The sequence below is a fragment of the Miniopterus schreibersii genome (assembly GCF_964146895.1).
Source record: "Miniopterus schreibersii genome assembly, chromosome: 7".
Lineage (NCBI taxonomy): Eukaryota > Metazoa > Chordata > Mammalia > Chiroptera > Miniopteridae > Miniopterus > Miniopterus schreibersii.
Window position 1 is genome coordinate 22,398,232 of NC_138108.1, and position 16,736 is coordinate 22,414,967.

Here is a 16,736-nt window from a genome sequence, read left to right on the forward strand (position 1 = left end):
ATCAGTGGCAGTTTCTGCTGAGAAAGCTCAGAACTAGGGCCCCGTCAAAACTGAAGTCGGCTGTTTAGGGAGTCACATTTGGTTTCAGGCTGCCCAGACAAGACTGTGTCTTAGGCGAGGGTGCCGCAGAATGACCTGGGAAGGTCAGAAAGAATTTCTCCTTGGGGCGCAGGGTTAGTAGTCGCTCAAAAGTCTGCTTCATATAGGGTTCCCAAGTTACCAGTTGGAATCGATCTCTCCCTTACTCATATTCTTTTAGCTTACAAGCGAAGAATCTGTGCTCTGGCAAGGATCTTAGAGATCATCTAATGTTTACATAATGACCTAATTCAAAATCAGGAAAATAGTTCTTCAGACAAACCTTTATCTTTCATTTATAAAATGAAGATCCATATATGCAAATATATCCTTTTTACCTTGGCTGCCAGGAAACTCAACTAAATTCAGTGCTTACTTAATGTAAAAAATTCATCCCAGATGTTTGGTAACATCGATTTCTCTACTTCTTTTAACTAGTTTCTTTTTTTAAACTTTCAATTTTAGTTGATATTGTATTTATTTTTTGTAAGCTGCCTGAAAATTCTTGTACCTTTATAACGCCTGTGGTGCATCGGACTTATTTATCTGTGTGCATCTTCCTTTCTCTTCCACAGTTTAGCAAATTGCACTGCTTAATGATGGGCTCAGTAAATATTTAAAAAATTGAGTTGACTATGATCAGAAGGGACTTATTACTAGATTCTACCTTTTCCCCCTCTTTTTAAAAAAGGTTCTCTGAAGGGGATGACCCAGGTGGGGTTAGCCATGATTTAGGAGAGGGTTGCATTAGCAGGACCCACACCCCAGCCCTTCCTGGTCTGCCTGAGTTCCCTCAGGAGCACCCATCCACAGAGGACCTACCTCTTCTGTGTACTTTCTCTTTTGAGTGGTGTTGGGTGTGGAAATGAATCTCCACTGGGAAGATGAGGAGCTCCTCTGGGGGCTCACTGGCTTTAAATGGACTCCTCAGGGGGTTCAGGACTCTGGGTGGTTCTTCAGAAATAGGAGGTAATTTCAACGCCTTTGAATCCTGAAGAAAATTTAAAAACAAAACAAAACCAAGATGGCAGGTATTCAAACCCTGCTGCCTGCAGAGGACAAATGGCGTTGTATCTTGTTGTTTCTCTAGCACCAAGAGATGCTGGGTGAGGCTTCAGTACCCATAGCTGAGAAGTAAAGCTAACCAACCTGGGACCCGGGTATCTGACCAGAGTGGGAACTCGGCTCTGCCCATGTTAACCCAGCCTCTGGTTCTTCTGAGAAGTATACACGTGATCAATTTAACAGCCTTTGAGAGGTAATACAGTCTTTCTTTCTCTTGCAGCTAGGGAAACTGAACCAGAGTGAAATGATATAGCTGCTATTTCTATGTATGGAGAGGGAGAAATCTCAGCATAATGTTGTTATGGGAGAAATTCAAGGTACAGAGCATTGACTATGCAACTGTTTAGGTAAGAAAGAGCAGAAAAGAGGAATACATATTGTGTCTGCTTAACTTATGCAACCTCTGTAAACCTCAATTTCTTCCTCTGTAAAATGGGAGTAATCATACCACCTACCTCAAAAGATTGCCATGAGGGTTAAATGAGCTAATGATATGTAGTTACAATAGTGTTCGTAACTAGGTTTATTTCTATGATATTTCTTTGAGAGAAGACTCTTCTCTCATTAGGGTTTAATACCCAATCTCACCACTAGCAGAATACCTATGTATCTCCACACTTCTGTAATATGAGCATAGCTGAAAAGAATCACCATGTGTCAGAATCAGCCAGAACTTTAGCCCAGTTTTTGTGTCCAAAATGTGGTGTGTGTGTGTATACAGAGAAAGAGACAGAGACACCAGGAGTGGTACTTAGAGCCTCCTGTTTCCAATTATTCAGAAGTTGCTGAAAATTTCTCCTTTTAGTTTGCAGCTTTTAACATATGAACTTGGCTCTATGAAGTATATATGTGTGCTGGGTTTTAGGGAGTTCAATTTCACAGGAGGAAAAATAAAAACGTTTCTCACTTTTTTAATGCTCAAAAAGAGAAAAATAATCAGAAACACACATAGGCTTCCTACGTGTTTAGAGTTGAATGATGAAGGAAATTCAACCACATATATGCAGAGTAATATTTATAATTTTGAGACAGTAAGAAAATGATTAACCAAATGCATGCACATAGGATCTTCCCCCCCCAAATGGTTATTTTATCAGATTGTTTGAACATTAAATTTATCCTTGTTTGCAATCCAAAGTAGTTACCTGAAGTTTGTATGTGTGTATGTGTGTGTTTATTTTATTGTATATTTGTTTTCTAAACTCTTTGGCACAGTTTTCTGGGGGCGTTCAGACTGCCATGATACATGTTAGAAGAGAACTTTTCTTTTGTGCATGCACATAAGATCTTTATGTTCCTGGAGACCTTCACTGCCCAGGTGCCAGCTGCCCACCAACTGCCCTTTTCTGAATACTGACCTTGTGCATTCTGTGTGACAAGGTTTGCATTGAGAAATCTATGTGGAAACCCAAATGATTTGTGTGAGGTATGGCTGACAAGCCAAGCATTAATTTCTTTATTCTAATTAAAATTTTACAGAGTTTTAATATAGTGGAAAATATTGCTTTCCTCTCTAAACCCTATACCTGGGTTGAGGGAAGGAACTCCTGTCCTCTGAGCCTGGTTCAGTTCTGGGCTGACCCCAGGGTGTGAGATTGGGGGCTTTCCTTAGGCCTGCAGGGCCTCTTGCAGGTCACGCCTGCTGTTTACTCCTGGTCCAGAGGATCCTGGGAAGACACATGCCCTTCTGGGGTGGTTGGAAAGGTTAAGATCAGCAGACACAGAAAATCTGAGAAAACCCTGAACAGACTGAAAACAGCCTCCCTCATTGGCACCAAAACCACCTGGAGTGCCCATGGCTCCTCCAGGGTCACTTCAGATGACACGGCTCCCCACGATTAACTAACAACGCTGTAATTCCCAGTCAGACACAAGATACTTTCACCAAAGCACATCATGTTCTTTCTTCCTTGCATTAGCCCTGTGAGGTTGGTGTTATTATCCATCACACAGACGAGGTCACTGAAGCTTAAAGGGATGAGCGACTTGCTTATGTTCACACAGCTGCTTTGGGGCAGAGCATTCTGGAGCCGCTGCTGGTTCCCACTCAGTACAGGTGCCTTCAAACTACCAAAGACCCACATGGAATTGCAAGGCAGGGTCAGGCCAGAGACAGCTAAAGACATCACTAAGGAAGAAAGCGTACTTGACTCCTGAAGGGGTTGATAAATCTGCAAAATGTACCCTACATTTTCAAAGGTGACAGACTCTCAATTAAGCAAAACCATTGCTGGATCTGAGATCTCCAGCATTTTCAGTTTGAAGTGGATCAGTTGCTTACAAACTCAAATTTTGTTCTTACTTGTTTACAGATAACCTCCAACCCCTTAACAGAACCAAGGATTCTGTTGCCACTAGAGCATGCAGTAACATCATATGCTTTAAGGTAGAATTGGGGGCAGCTGAAATTCCTCGGACTTCACTATTTTCAATATTTAGTAAATTACTGCAGCTTTATTCCAGCTCCACATGGCGAGCTCAGACGTAAGGGCAGTTCTCTGTCTGAGACGTCCTTTTGAGTCACTGTGTTTCTAAATTGAGATTAATCTTTTAAGTACACCCATACACACACACACACACACACACACACACACACACACACACACACACACACCTTTTTCTTCTTTACTTCCCCAGGTGGGTCAGTGGCAGATGCCACAGGAGGGAAGAGGCATCTTCCAGCAGGAGACTCCTGTAATGAGTGGCTGCTTCTGCCCTTGTGGAGTTTCATATTCCCTTGTTTGTCTGTAGAAACAGGGTAGGAATGAGAACTTATTAGTTGCAGGTATGGGGAAGGATGGTTGACTTTCAACTTTTATCATTTTGGGGTTAACGGGAAGAGAGGCAAAAAAAAAGAGCGCTGGCACACTGAGACAGCCATGGCTTCGGGTGGGGCAGGTTCGGGGAGCCCTAATCTCGTTATCTGGTTGGGTTCTTGCTGGCTGAGTGAGGTGATGGGGAGACTGCTAACAATAATAATAATGATAGTTGATATATATTGAGTGTTAAATATGGGACAAGAATTGCTCAAAGTATTTGACATGCATTAACTCAATCCCTACAGTAGATTTATGGAGGTATTATTATTATTCCCATTCTATAGGTGAGGAAACTGAGCCTCAGCACAATTAAATAACATGCCCAAGATCTCAGCTAGAAAAGGGGGGGGGTAGTTTGAACCCAGGTAGTCTGATTGCAGGATGTGTGCAGTTGAGTACTAGGCAAGGAAGAGCCTGTGAGTCTCATTCCCACCTCCAACTGAACTTTGGCTGTTCTTTTCTAAGGTGAGTGGCATAAGGAAGTGACACTCAGCCTGCCTCAGTGTTCTCAAACAAACTCTGCATGATTAGGTTTACCCAGATTAACAAGCAAGACTTTTGGCTTCTTACCGCTGAGATCTGCTTTCCTATTGGGGAAGGCGTCGCTGTAGAATGTAATGTGGGATTTGTCACTCAGGAGCCCAGGATGATTAATGTGGGCATGCCCAAAGGCCCTCCTAGAGGTTTGCTGTGTTTTTTCATTGTGGTTTTCCTTTGAAGCGTGCGTACGATGGTGGTTCTCTATTGATGTGTCCTAGGGAATGACAGGTACATATTTCTGTCAATAGGCTTTATAAAGGAGCAGAGCAGGACAGACTTTGTAGCTAGACTTGTGGTTCCAAGGATGAAGTCTCCCTTGTAGCTTGGGAAGAAAAACATGGCTATGATAGTAAGATCTCTAATTCTGTTTATTACAATAAAATATTTTATTATTGATGAGAGAAAGAATGACATTTAATCATGCCTGACATATAGAGCTTTCTTTTTTTGTTTTACTTTTATGCAAAAGAATGTCTGTCTTTCTGAATCAATGAGTAATAGTGTTCATCAGAATTTCCTAATAACACGAAGACAAAGGTAAGTCTTTTTGATCAGATGTCAAATGAATGGGAGGTGGACTATTAGGTCACCCTTAGTTGGAGCTTCTGCTGTTCACCAATATGAGTCAGGTGGACTTTTGTGAGAGAATCGTATTTGGTGGCCAGGACCTCTTTGGAGCATTTCTTCTCAGATGGAATACACAATAGATAAGGGGGTAGGGGAGGTAATATAGGAGGTAATTTGCAGCACAGAGGAGTTGATGAAGCCCCCATGTATGCATTCAAGAAGCCCATGTTATCCTCTAGCTGTGAGTAGTGGCTAATGTGGTCATCCAGAATATACACTGAACCACGGCAGCATTTTCCTGTATAGCTCCAAAAACTCCAGATAGGGGTTCACCGGATCCAAAGACCCACAGATGAAATGAATGGAAATAGTTACAGAGGCAAGAGCTCCCACTCATCATCTTCTAAACTCTTCCACTGGTTGATGTACTGTAAGAGGCTGTTGATAACTAAGTTCCCACTGTTGTTGCATATCCCTGCCCACATGTCCCCATAGATAGCTCACTCTCAGAGGGTCGGGCATATGGCCCAAAGACTAGGGTCAGACCTCCAGAGAACACAAAGAAGCTCATCAATCATGTGAGGATGGGTGATAGCATGTTGGAAAGCCATGTAAAAGCACAACTACCTCTGGGCTTCCAACTAAACCTCAGAGTCTTGGTTGAAGATGCATAGTCCCTTATAGGTAAAAAATTTGCCTGATGACTTCTATGAGTGAAAACCAGGGGAAAGCTTGGGGTGGGGTGGGGGCAGGATGTGCAGATAGGCTACAAGTGGGGGACTAACCCCACCTGTACCCACCACTCCCTCATCCTGATTCTGGGCTACAAGACCAGCTGTGCATGCCTACAGTGCAAAGAAAAAAATAAAAAATTTAAAAAACTGAAATGCTAGTATCATTGACTTTATCGACCATAAAATATATCTTCCTTCTCCTATTCCACTATGTGGTACTTTTCCCCCTTCCCTGTTCTCATTGGCATATGACCTTATAAGTCAAATTTATTCAAGATAGGAGCAAGTGCTGTCTATGTTGCTCTGAACCCCTGTCATCTTGTACACACACACACACACACACACACACACACACACACACACACACACAGGCTTTAGAGTTTAGAAAGCATTTTTACATTTTAACTCATTTAATTCTCATAGTAACCTTGTGAGATATGTGTGATGACAGCTCCATTTTCCGGAATAGGTAATTCAGGCTCAAAGTTAATTGAATTTCCTGGACAGACTCACCACAACTAGCAAGATATAGGACTCAAACCAAGACTTTTCCAATTCTAAGGCCAAGAGCTCTTTTTTCTAGAGACTACAGCTGCCTAGATGGGGGGAGACTCTAGGGAAGATTTGTGATTAAATAAATTTGGAAACCCATGAGTTGAAGTTAAACTGGCTACTTTACCTATGGAACTTCTCGAAAATGGCACCTATTCAAGTGCAATGTGACTCTCCATGAGGAGATGGTGTGCGGCATTTCTCAAATGTATTTGGCCATGAAGCCCTTTTCATTTTTCATGGAGTATCTGGCAATGCTAGGGTTCCACAGGTGAAACTTTGGGCAACATCAGTCAGTAGACTCAAAGTACTCTATTCTTCTCTGGAGGACCCCAAGAAATGGTGAAGGGACGGGGCATCCCCCTGAAGTCAAGAAGAACAATGACAGAGGGAAGCCCATTAGAAATGGTAGCTCTGCCTGGGTTTCATCTTCCTGCCAGGGCTGCTTCCTGAGTTGCTGCAAGTGAGTCCCCTGATTGCCATGGTTCTTGGCTGCAGAGCCCTGGTCCAGCGTCCACCAGCCCCAGCTCCCCATTCATCCAGCCCCTACTGACCTGCAAAGGTGAGCAGTGGGTCAGTTTTGTAACTCTGGAGATGGACAAGGTCTTGCAGCTGCCTCTCTTCTTGCTTTTCTGAGCACCAGTGTTGATCAAGCCCCTTGTTCCCCCTCCCTCCTTCTTTCTGTGTTTCTGCTGGTGCCTCCATGGATGTGGCAGCCAGGTTGGAGGAACAGAACTGCCCTTCCTAGGAGGCTCGGGGTTGAGTCTTCCTTTATGGGATTCAGTTTCCTCATCTGTAAAATGGGGATACTGATTTCTTGCCCTCACCTCTTTGCAGAGTTGTACGAGCTCCATCAGATAATGAATGTGGCAGCCCTTTGTAAACCATGAGGGACGGGCGGGTAACAGTGGTGATTACGACAGGGTGACCTGCAGTCCTGCTTTGTTGTCCCTGAGACACTGGGTCCAAAGCCCTTGATTTCCTGGCTGGCTGCTGGTTGTTTACTTGGAAACGAACCTCTGCCAAGAGCACTGTGGTGGGATGGCTGCTTGGCTCTCTGAACTTACCCTGTCCGACCCTCGGGAAGAATCTGAGTCAACAGATGACTCCTGCATAGTTAACAAATCTTTCATCGATGGTTTAAAGGGTCCTGCAGCTATTTTCATCACTTACTCAAAGTAGATTTATTGCCGAAACAGTCTGGCAAACCGTCTTTGTATGGAGCTGCTTTAGCAACACCTCCATTCTCAGCGTGCAGCTCGGCGGAACAATGTGGGGTTGTCTTTCAACCAAGGGCTCTGGAAGCCTTCGGGTCTCTGTGTATGTTGGAGCGCGGGACCTCTAGAGGCTCCCAGCCAGCCTCACCTTCCCTTTACCCTCCCCAGCCTTCGTCATTCCCTAAGTCATTCCCATCCCTGCTGTCCTTGGGTCCAGAGCCAAATGCTCACTTAGGGGGCTTCTCCCTCCCTCCAGCTCTCCTTCTTGTGCTCATTGGCTCCTAAGGCTCTTTGGGGGCCGAGGTGATGGGGAGAGTGTTGGTGGAACAGAGGAGGACTCAGGCTCAGATTCAGAGGGGTCCACTCAGGTTTTTGTGGCCCAGGGAAGCCTGAGGAGCCCTGGGGACCCCTCAATCTGAGGATGCCCAGGGCCACATTAGGCCTGTCCCTAAGAAGACCTTGACTCCTTACAGGGTGTGGCACTAAAGACCTTTTTGTGTGTTCTACAATGATCCTTTGGGGTTAAGCCAGACTTCGTCTATTCTTCCTGGTCCAAATCACCTGAAACAAATTTCTGAGGGTAGAGGGTATAGAACTCTGGCCATTGGCCCAACCCCATGGCAGACTGTTTAAGTTAGGGGAGGGGGCATTGTGGGTCAGGGGATATAGAGAGGCATTCTTCCCTTTGGCTGTATCCCAGGTGATTTTGATTATATGACTCAATCTATTCCAGGGAAATCAAGATTCTTCTCAGTAAACATCAGCTTGGCTCATTTGTTTATGCTTAATAGAAACAGGTTTGCAAGCGAAGTATTAGAAGTTTCAGTTGTTGAAAGGAGACTACAAAACTTGGTCTCTCTATATTTCAAATATGGATTCAGATTACCCGAATAATGTGAACTGTGGTAGCAATGTAGAGCTCTTAGATAGCTTTTTTTTTTTTTTTTTTTTTTTTAACCTCTGTCCTCTCCTGTGATTTCTCACAATAACTCAGAGAAGGTGGAGTGCAGATACCGTTACTAACATTCTGCAGATGAGCAAACTAAGGATTTAGGGAGCATAAAAGACTTAGCCAACATCACATTGTTGGAGGATCTGGGATTTGTAGCCAGGACTTTTGCTACTTTTCCAAAGAGAGTGAGTGTCTGGCAAAGAGAGGGGGGTCGAAGGGAGGTGAAGTTAAAACCAATAAAACCATAAGTTAGGGTTCAAGTTACAGACTTAGATCTGTTCTTATTTCTTAACAAACTGACTTTTGGTCCTGTGATCATGCGCAATTGGGTATTGCAATTAATTAGCAATTATGCTTTAAAAAATAACAAGCGAGGGAGGTCTATAACTAACATTTCTTGAGCACTTACTATGTGGCAGATACTACTTTATCCCCTTTAACTCCCACATCTAATCCTGGGAGGTAAAGGTAGGCATGGTCATCTCCAGTTTGTAAATGAGGAAAACTGAGGCCCAGAGAGGTAACAGGGCTTGGAAGCAGGTGCTAATGGCACATATTTAATCGCTTATTCTATATTGTTCTGGGTTTTGCCGGATTGCTACAGCTCCTTGGTATATGGCATCAATTAGGGAAGTCACTTGATCTCTTAGGTGTACAATGGTGATCCACCCCCAAAATGGAAATATTGCAGTCCACTGGCCAGTGTTTTTCTATCCGAGGGCATCAAAGTCTAAGAATATTAACTGAAGACAGTAGGGTACTTGAAGAAAGAGGGCTTAAGGCAATGGCAAGGTGGGGTGCCATCTGGGGAAGGGCAGAGGGTTCCAACACAGGAGCATTATCTGGGTGAGTTCACCAATCCCAAGACATGGATGGCTCAGAAACTTGACCTCTTCAGTGCCCCCGAATCAGCTGGTCTCAGGGATGTCAACCCATACTAACAACGTGCACAGATACTGGCGTATAGACTAGGGTATTAGTTTACAAAGAGAAATACAATTGCCTGACCAGCATCTTTCCTGTAGATGAATTACATGGGGATCAGGTTATGACTGAATTCCCTGGTGCTGTAGTCAAGACTCAAGGGAGGTGTATAGCAGGAATATTTAATGGCACCAGGCTCTGAGAACCTACCATTTTTCTACACTCATTTAATAGACTAGATTCTCTACTTATCCTGACCAGGTCCTTTTCCAAGGACAGGGCTTGGTTAGGCAATACCATTGTTTCTGGAAATTTTCTTTTTAATTTCAGAAAAATTAACTTTATATTAGGCTTTTGTTCTTTCCTTTTCTTTTCTCGAAAACTCTGGTACTAGCCAAAGCCCTATTCTTTGTCCGTTAGTGCTACCCAGTTATCTTTCCCCATCTACCTTAGAGAAGGCAACTTCTGGCTCTTTTAGTGCTTCAGGTTCTCAAGAATAATGTTGGCAAGTAAAATCCCCATAGTACTGAATAGCTTACAGACAGTTCACAATAATTTTCAGTGCAGTAATGAGGTGAGTCTTATTATGTTCATTACAGAGATGAGCAAACACAAGCTCAAAGAGGTTAAGTGACTTGCTCAAGATACATATCTAGTAAGAGAGATAACAGCCATTGCAACAGAGATTTCTGGCTCCAAAGCCTATGCTTTTTCTTATGATATTGCACAAAACCATTGGGTTAAAGAGTGTTAGAGTGGAACAGACTTAAGAAATCGTCTAAAATCTGGAATCTAGACCTACACTGTCCAATACAGTAGCCATTAGCTACATGTGGCTATTTAGATGTAAATTAGTTAAAAGTAAATAAAATTTAAAAACTCAGTTTCACAGTTGCACTACCTACTTTTTAAGTGCTCAGTATCCACATGCAGGCAATGGCTACTATTTTGGACAACACATATAGAACATTCTATCATTGCAGAAAGTGCTGCCTGACAATGCTGGTCTAGATTAACACCCCCATTTTAAAGATGAGGACAATGAAACCCAGAATTTCTAGACCTTAATTTTGGGAAACTCCACTTTGAGGTGTTAAAATCCAGATATTTGAGATCTGGATATAAAATCAACATGTACCTGGTTCAAAAAATTTTGCTTATTGAATCCAAAGTGGAGGGAAGACAGGCAGGAGATGGCATTTTGGGGGTACCCCTGAAAAATCCTGTTGTGGCCTCAGATTCTTTGGTACTTTAAGGTGACTTTCTTGGAGCAGCACAGAATGCTTGATGTATCCCGAAGTGTAGGTCTGGAGTTATGGGTAGAAATAATGGTCAACCGTTTAGAGGTCTTATGGATAAGAACACTAGTCTTAGCTTTGGACATTGCCCATTAAGGAAGACAATTAGGAGATGTGAGGGATTAAAAAAATCAGACAGAACACAGAGAGAGTCCTCTATTCAGTGTGTTGGGAGCTTCTGGTCCTGTGCCACATGTATGATTCTTTCACTCCTAAGAACTGGGTCTCCCTGGTGGAAGAAACATGGTTGTTTCTTTGGGGCTGGGTAAAAGGCTCCTCCTGCCTCAGGAGGAAAATCCAAAGGTTTCTCCTAGGTGTATCCTGCTTGCTTCTGGAGGCCCCATGATTCTCAATCCAGTCATTCTACAAGTATTTATTGAGGGCTTACCAATGGCCCCACCCCTTTGCTAGGCAGTGGGGTAGATACAGAAGAGCCATGGCTCATTTTTAAAGACACTAATTGTTGAAGGGACTAAACTCTCTGGTGCTCAACTGTGTGGCCTCAACTGTCAGTGTGATGTGAGGTCAGAAAATGAGGAGCTCAATATTGGCTGAAGTTGTCAGAGATGCCTTTTTAGAAGATGTGGGCCTGAAGGGTGGGGAGTATTTATTGTAGGGGTGACAAGACCAGCACCACACAGGAAGTGAAGGTTGGGGGTGGCACAGGCTATTTGGGCAGTGATCTCATACCACAGTACTGCCATTCCTTCCAGCTTGTGGGTTTCCCCCTCCAGAGGGCCTTTGGTGAGGAATTACGGCAAAGGGCCTAAGATGGATTTTTTCTTAAACTGCACCTTGTAGCCATATGACTTCCATAGAGGGGGATGTGAGATATGTTTTTGATGTGAAGAGGGTCTCTAATCCTTGAAGATGTTGGACCCAGGCTATGGAGCAGTGCCCTGCTCTGCTCTCTGCTCCACCCAATGATAAACACATCTTTGGCTAAGAGGCTCTTTCTAACTAGTGTTAAATAAATGGTAACTGTGGGCCTGCCATGAAAATAAAACCAGTTACTAGTCAAGCCTACATCTCTCACTTTTTTTCAAGTCATCACTTATTGGGGAGAGACTTTTCTCTCCTTTTCTGAGGCAAACCTATCAAGCAAGAAGAAAGCCAGTTTTCCTCTAGTCCTGTCTGTTTCTTGGTGCTGAATAAACGGCAAATCGCCAAGTGGACACTGGCAGATCCTGCAGTACACCCCTCTTATCCCAATAGATTTGCCAAATAAAATGTGAGATGTCCAGTTAAAATTGAATTTCAAATAAACAATGAATACTTTTTAGTAGAAATATGTACCAAATATTGCAAGTTTAACTCTCTCTCTCTGTCTCTGTGTGTGTGTATGCACTAAATCTGACAACTCTTTCTAATCCCCAACCATTTCCTGTTTTCATTTTTAAGCCTTTATTTGCAGAGTGCTTTTGGGATCTCTGTTCAGCAGAATGGTGTCCATCTCACTCCTAAGTGGATTGTGCTGGAGAGCCGCCCTGTTTAGGAGGAAGAGGCCTAACATTTCCACTTTCTGGAGGAGCTAAGATCACCTTGGAAGGGGAACTAAGGACTGTTGGGAAGAATATGGAGCCAGGGGTTTGGGGAGTATCTGGCTTCTGGTCCCAGCTCTGCTTTTGGCTAACTAACCTTGGACAAATTACTTTTCCCTCTGGGCCTCTTTTTCCTTACCTTGTAAAAGACAGGGATTGAACTGAGGGATCTGAAGTCTCTGAGTGGGGAAGGTTGGGAAGAGAGTTCTGCTGGGGAAGTGGAGTACAAGGCTGCTGAGAGGAGCTACAGTGAAGGCAAGGCTTCTCTTCCTCCCCACATTTATGTTCCTTTGCAAGAGTGGGTAAGAACAAAGGGTGAAAGGTATGAGGCTTGCTTGTACACAACATTGGGCCTGAAATTCTGGTGTTTTAAGCCTTGATGAAAAATACACTCTCATACCAGAATGTGTGCACCTCCTCCCATTACCCCACTGGCCTGCACCTTGGAGCCTGTACATGGTGTCAGGGGGCCATGTCTACAAGAGACCTCGGAGGGCGTGGATCTCTGGTTGGCTTCAAAAGCAGAGGTACAGTTGCCAGGCTTTATCCTGTTCCCTTTGTGGGGACACCAGTCAGGAAACAGCATGGCTGAGCCCTGAGCCTCCCACTGATAAAGGCTGGTTAGCACAATCCTCATCAGTAATCCAGGAGACTCCTGGAAGGTGCCGGAAGGCACCAGAAGCAGATGCCTCAGCCAACAGACATAAACCAAGAGCCCACAGAGAAAAGCTGTAAAAGGCCCCTACAGGTTTGCAGTTGGAAGGAGAAGGAAAAATGAGAAATACCAGACCCCATTTTGAGCTTGAGCATCAGAAAGGGATAAAGAGCCTCAAAAGAAAACACATTACTTAGTTCAGCCTGTGGAAATCACTTTAGTGGCCCTGTGTGGCAATGGGAAAGCCAGCTTGACAAATCAGAATTGTCATTTAATGTTTGTAAGATGAATAATGGGACAGACAAACTACATCCATGTTCATAGGGAGCCTGGCATTTAAAAAATATCTGGCTCTGCTTACTTTCATTTCAGCCAGGGAGAATTTTCTGCCAAATTCAGTCCCACCGTGCAAGACATCATGGGGAGCAAATGTGAATAGTAACATCTTATACTTGGCTAGGGATTTATATAGTACAAGAACTTTCACCTCATTATAATCCTTTAAGGTGGATGAGTTAATATTATAACCACTTAAATGATGCAGAAACTCTCTAAGGATGATCAGTTAAGCACAAGAATAGCAAACATGTGATAGTTGTGTTGACATCTCTCCCACCCCCTTTGTCCATGGCAGACATCGCCGATTAATTATGGCATTCTTGACTGATGAACTGATTGTGATCTCAGAATCCTTCTCTTTTAATTTTTTTCAAAAATTGAGGCATAATTTATACATAATAACATGCACAGAGCTTAATTGTTCAGTTTAATAAAGTCTTATGATTGTATACACCTTTGTAACCAGCACACAAAACAAAATACAGAACAGTTTCATCATCCCAGGAAGTTTTCTCATGCTGCTTTCTGGTCAATGCCTCACCACCCACCAGATAATCATTACTCAGGATAGGTCAATAAGCCACTGGCCTGAGTTTCCTTGCCATATCCTGCCAGAATTTACCAAGGAAGGTTTATGGTTTAAAAAAAAGAAAAGAAAAATATGATGAAAATATAAAACCTGCTGGATGGGGGAGAGAAGGTTTGGGTCTTTGTTCTGCTGAGCAAAGCTGTGGTTTGCTCCCATTCTGATGTGTTTAGGACATGGAAATGCCACAGAAGGTCAGCCCACATCTGTAGCTGAGGATTCAGGGCCACCAGAGAGACTCTTCAGATAGAGAGGCCTGGGAAGCCAAGTCCATAAGATGAGGGAATACCTCTGCTGGGGAGAGAGAAACAGGTATCCAGGACACTCACTCACTCATTCATTCATTCATTCATTCATTCATTCATTCATTCATTCATTCATTCATTCATCAAAGACCTACATTACACCAAACACTGTGCCAAGCATTGGAGAAAAAAGGGATGAATAAGACAGATTGATGATTCATAAATAAATTGAGTAACACATGAAAGAGAGCATGGCTTATTCAATTGGCTTTACACTGTAGGAGTTTCTAAATTAAATGAATGCTTGGAATCCAAACACAGAGTGTCAACTGGTCCTTGATGTCTGGATAGTTTATGTGGCAGGTACTTCAAGTGCAAAAAGAGCCTGAAAAATTCAGCCCAACATAAATTTTGAGGCTTTTTCCAGAGGACAAGAAAGAAAGAATTGTAGGGAGAGCAGTGGAAGCAAAATGACTTAAGTCACTCACTCCATTTTTCCCTTTGGTCATGCAATGACTATTTGTTGAGCACCTCCTATGTGCCAGGCACTGTGTTAAGCCCTGGAATAATGGTGCTATTAGATCCAAGACCTTTTTTGGGCAAATTGGAACTGTATTTCCTCCCTGTCAATCTTTGCTTCAAATGACTTTTCTGTGAATGCAGCAAGACTAGGTCTCCTCTAAGATGCTCTGGCCTCGGTGAAGATAGCATGATGCACTATTTGATCTGGACAAGAGCCTCTTATTTTTCTTATAAATGAGTATTTCTGAAGCACCAGCTTGGTTCTGGACCTTTACTGGGTAGTTTGCTCAATGGTGCAGGGAACTGCTTAAAAGAGTTAGACTCTTTTGTCCTGGAATTTGGGGTATCATCTTTGCTTACACTTTGAAAGGTAATCTTGGCCTCTGTATTAGTTTCCTGTTGTTTGTACAACAAATTACCACACACTTAGTGGCTTTGAACAATACAAATTTGTTATTTTATAGTTCTGGAGGTCAGAGCTTGAAATGGGTCTCACTGAGCTGAAATCAAGGTGTTGACAGGGCTGTGTTTTTTCTGGAGGCACTAGGGGAGAATCTGTTCCTTTGCTTTTTCCAGCTCTGGAGGCCACATGCATTCCTTGGCTTGTGACCTCTTCCTCCATCTTCAAAGTCAGCAACTTTGGGCTGAGTCCTTGCGCTGCCATCTCTCTGGCTCTCCCTTTTGAGTCATTTATAAGGGTCCTTGTGATTATACTGGGCCTGCCCAGATAATCCAGGAAAATCTCCCTGTTTTAAAGCCATCTGATTAGCAACCTTAATTCCCCTTTGCCATTTAACCTAACGAATTCAAAGGTTCCAGGGATTAGGACGTAGACATCATTGGGGGGCATTATTCTGCCTACCACAGAATAATAAAAAACTTCTTTAAGTTTTTTCTAGTTTTCTGGTTTCTCTAAGTAGTTTTTCAAATTACATCTGTGAAGTTGGTTGATAAATTTCACATCTCATTGGATAACTAAAGCATTGAGAGAAGCCCAAGGCCTGCTTAGGGCTTCCAAGAAGACCAGTCAGGATTAAATCTATTCACTCATTTTCAATGTGTAGAATAATATGTTAAGTAGAAAAAGCAAGATAGAAGACAGAATGTATAGTACAATTACCATATCATACAAGTTTATTTCATAGATGAGTAGTCATGGTGGACAAATTGGAAGATAATGCATTATAATGCTAGTAACAGTGATATCAGGGTGTTAGACATAAGATAATTTCTTCATTTTTATAAAATCAAAATTTCAGTAATATGGTTAGATTATATTTATAAGTGGGAAATATGTTAAAAATTATTTTATTACACCTACCATCTTCTCATACATATTTTTCCATTCCTTCCCCAACATAATTACTGACCACTAACCACCCATCCAAAAGTTACTCTAAAACAAAAGGAGAGAGAAGGGAGCTGGGAAGGGAGTTTCTGGAACAGGGAAATAAACAACAGCAGGAGACTGGCTGCAGATGGTTTTAGACTGTTCGGGCCTGCCTTCGCTTTGCCAATCAACCCCAGCTTCTGGTTTCTTCTAAAATGAATAATTAATGTGCACGGAGAGGCCTCTTATCCATACTCTACTGAGAGTGCTTCCTTTAATGAGGGACTTGCTCCTGCTGGCCACCTTCTTGGTGCCCACCAGGCCTCTGTATGCAGAGGGGTAAAGAGGACCCCCCTGCACCTGTCCCCATCCGGGAGCTGGCTGTCATGTCCACCCTATCCTGGTGCTGTGGAAGATGGAAGGACCTGGTGCAGGCTGTGCTCCCACCCAGTGATATGGGGTGGCAGGGTGCCAGATTCCCCAGGAAGCCAAGAAAGGCCCAGACAGCCAGCTGCCATCTTACCCCAGAGGGTGGCCAGCCTTTGTGGGCAGGAGTTGACAGAAGGGTGAAGAGAGAACTCCAGAAATCCCAGGACTGGCAGGCAAAGCCTTCCACAGTTGGATTCTACCCACTTCTCCTGATACAATTCCAGCTAAGAGCTACACCTATCTAATTACCCTGACTTTCCTCTGCTTGCTCTCCCCTCTAAGCCTTTACTCACCTATGCCTAGAAGGTCCCTTTCCACTTATTTTTTACCACAAGACTCAGCT

General features: G+C 43.3%; 1 protein-coding gene across 2 annotated transcripts in view; it reads right to left on the reverse strand.

Moving 5' to 3' along the window:
• KIAA2012 overlaps positions 1 to 16,736 on the reverse strand; it is a 99,854-nt gene that overhangs the window by 73,550 nt on the left and 9,568 nt on the right. For both annotated transcript variants that reach the window (XM_081142732.1, XM_081142731.1), the window contains exons 3-5: positions 4,533 to 4,716; positions 3,758 to 3,888; positions 901 to 1,069 (exon numbers count right to left, since the gene is read on the reverse strand). In XM_081142732.1, coding sequence (XP_080998858.1) covers positions 901 to 1,069; positions 3,758 to 3,888; positions 4,533 to 4,716 — 484 coding nt within the window. The remainder of the gene's footprint in view (positions 1 to 900; positions 1,070 to 3,757; positions 3,889 to 4,532; positions 4,717 to 16,736) is intronic.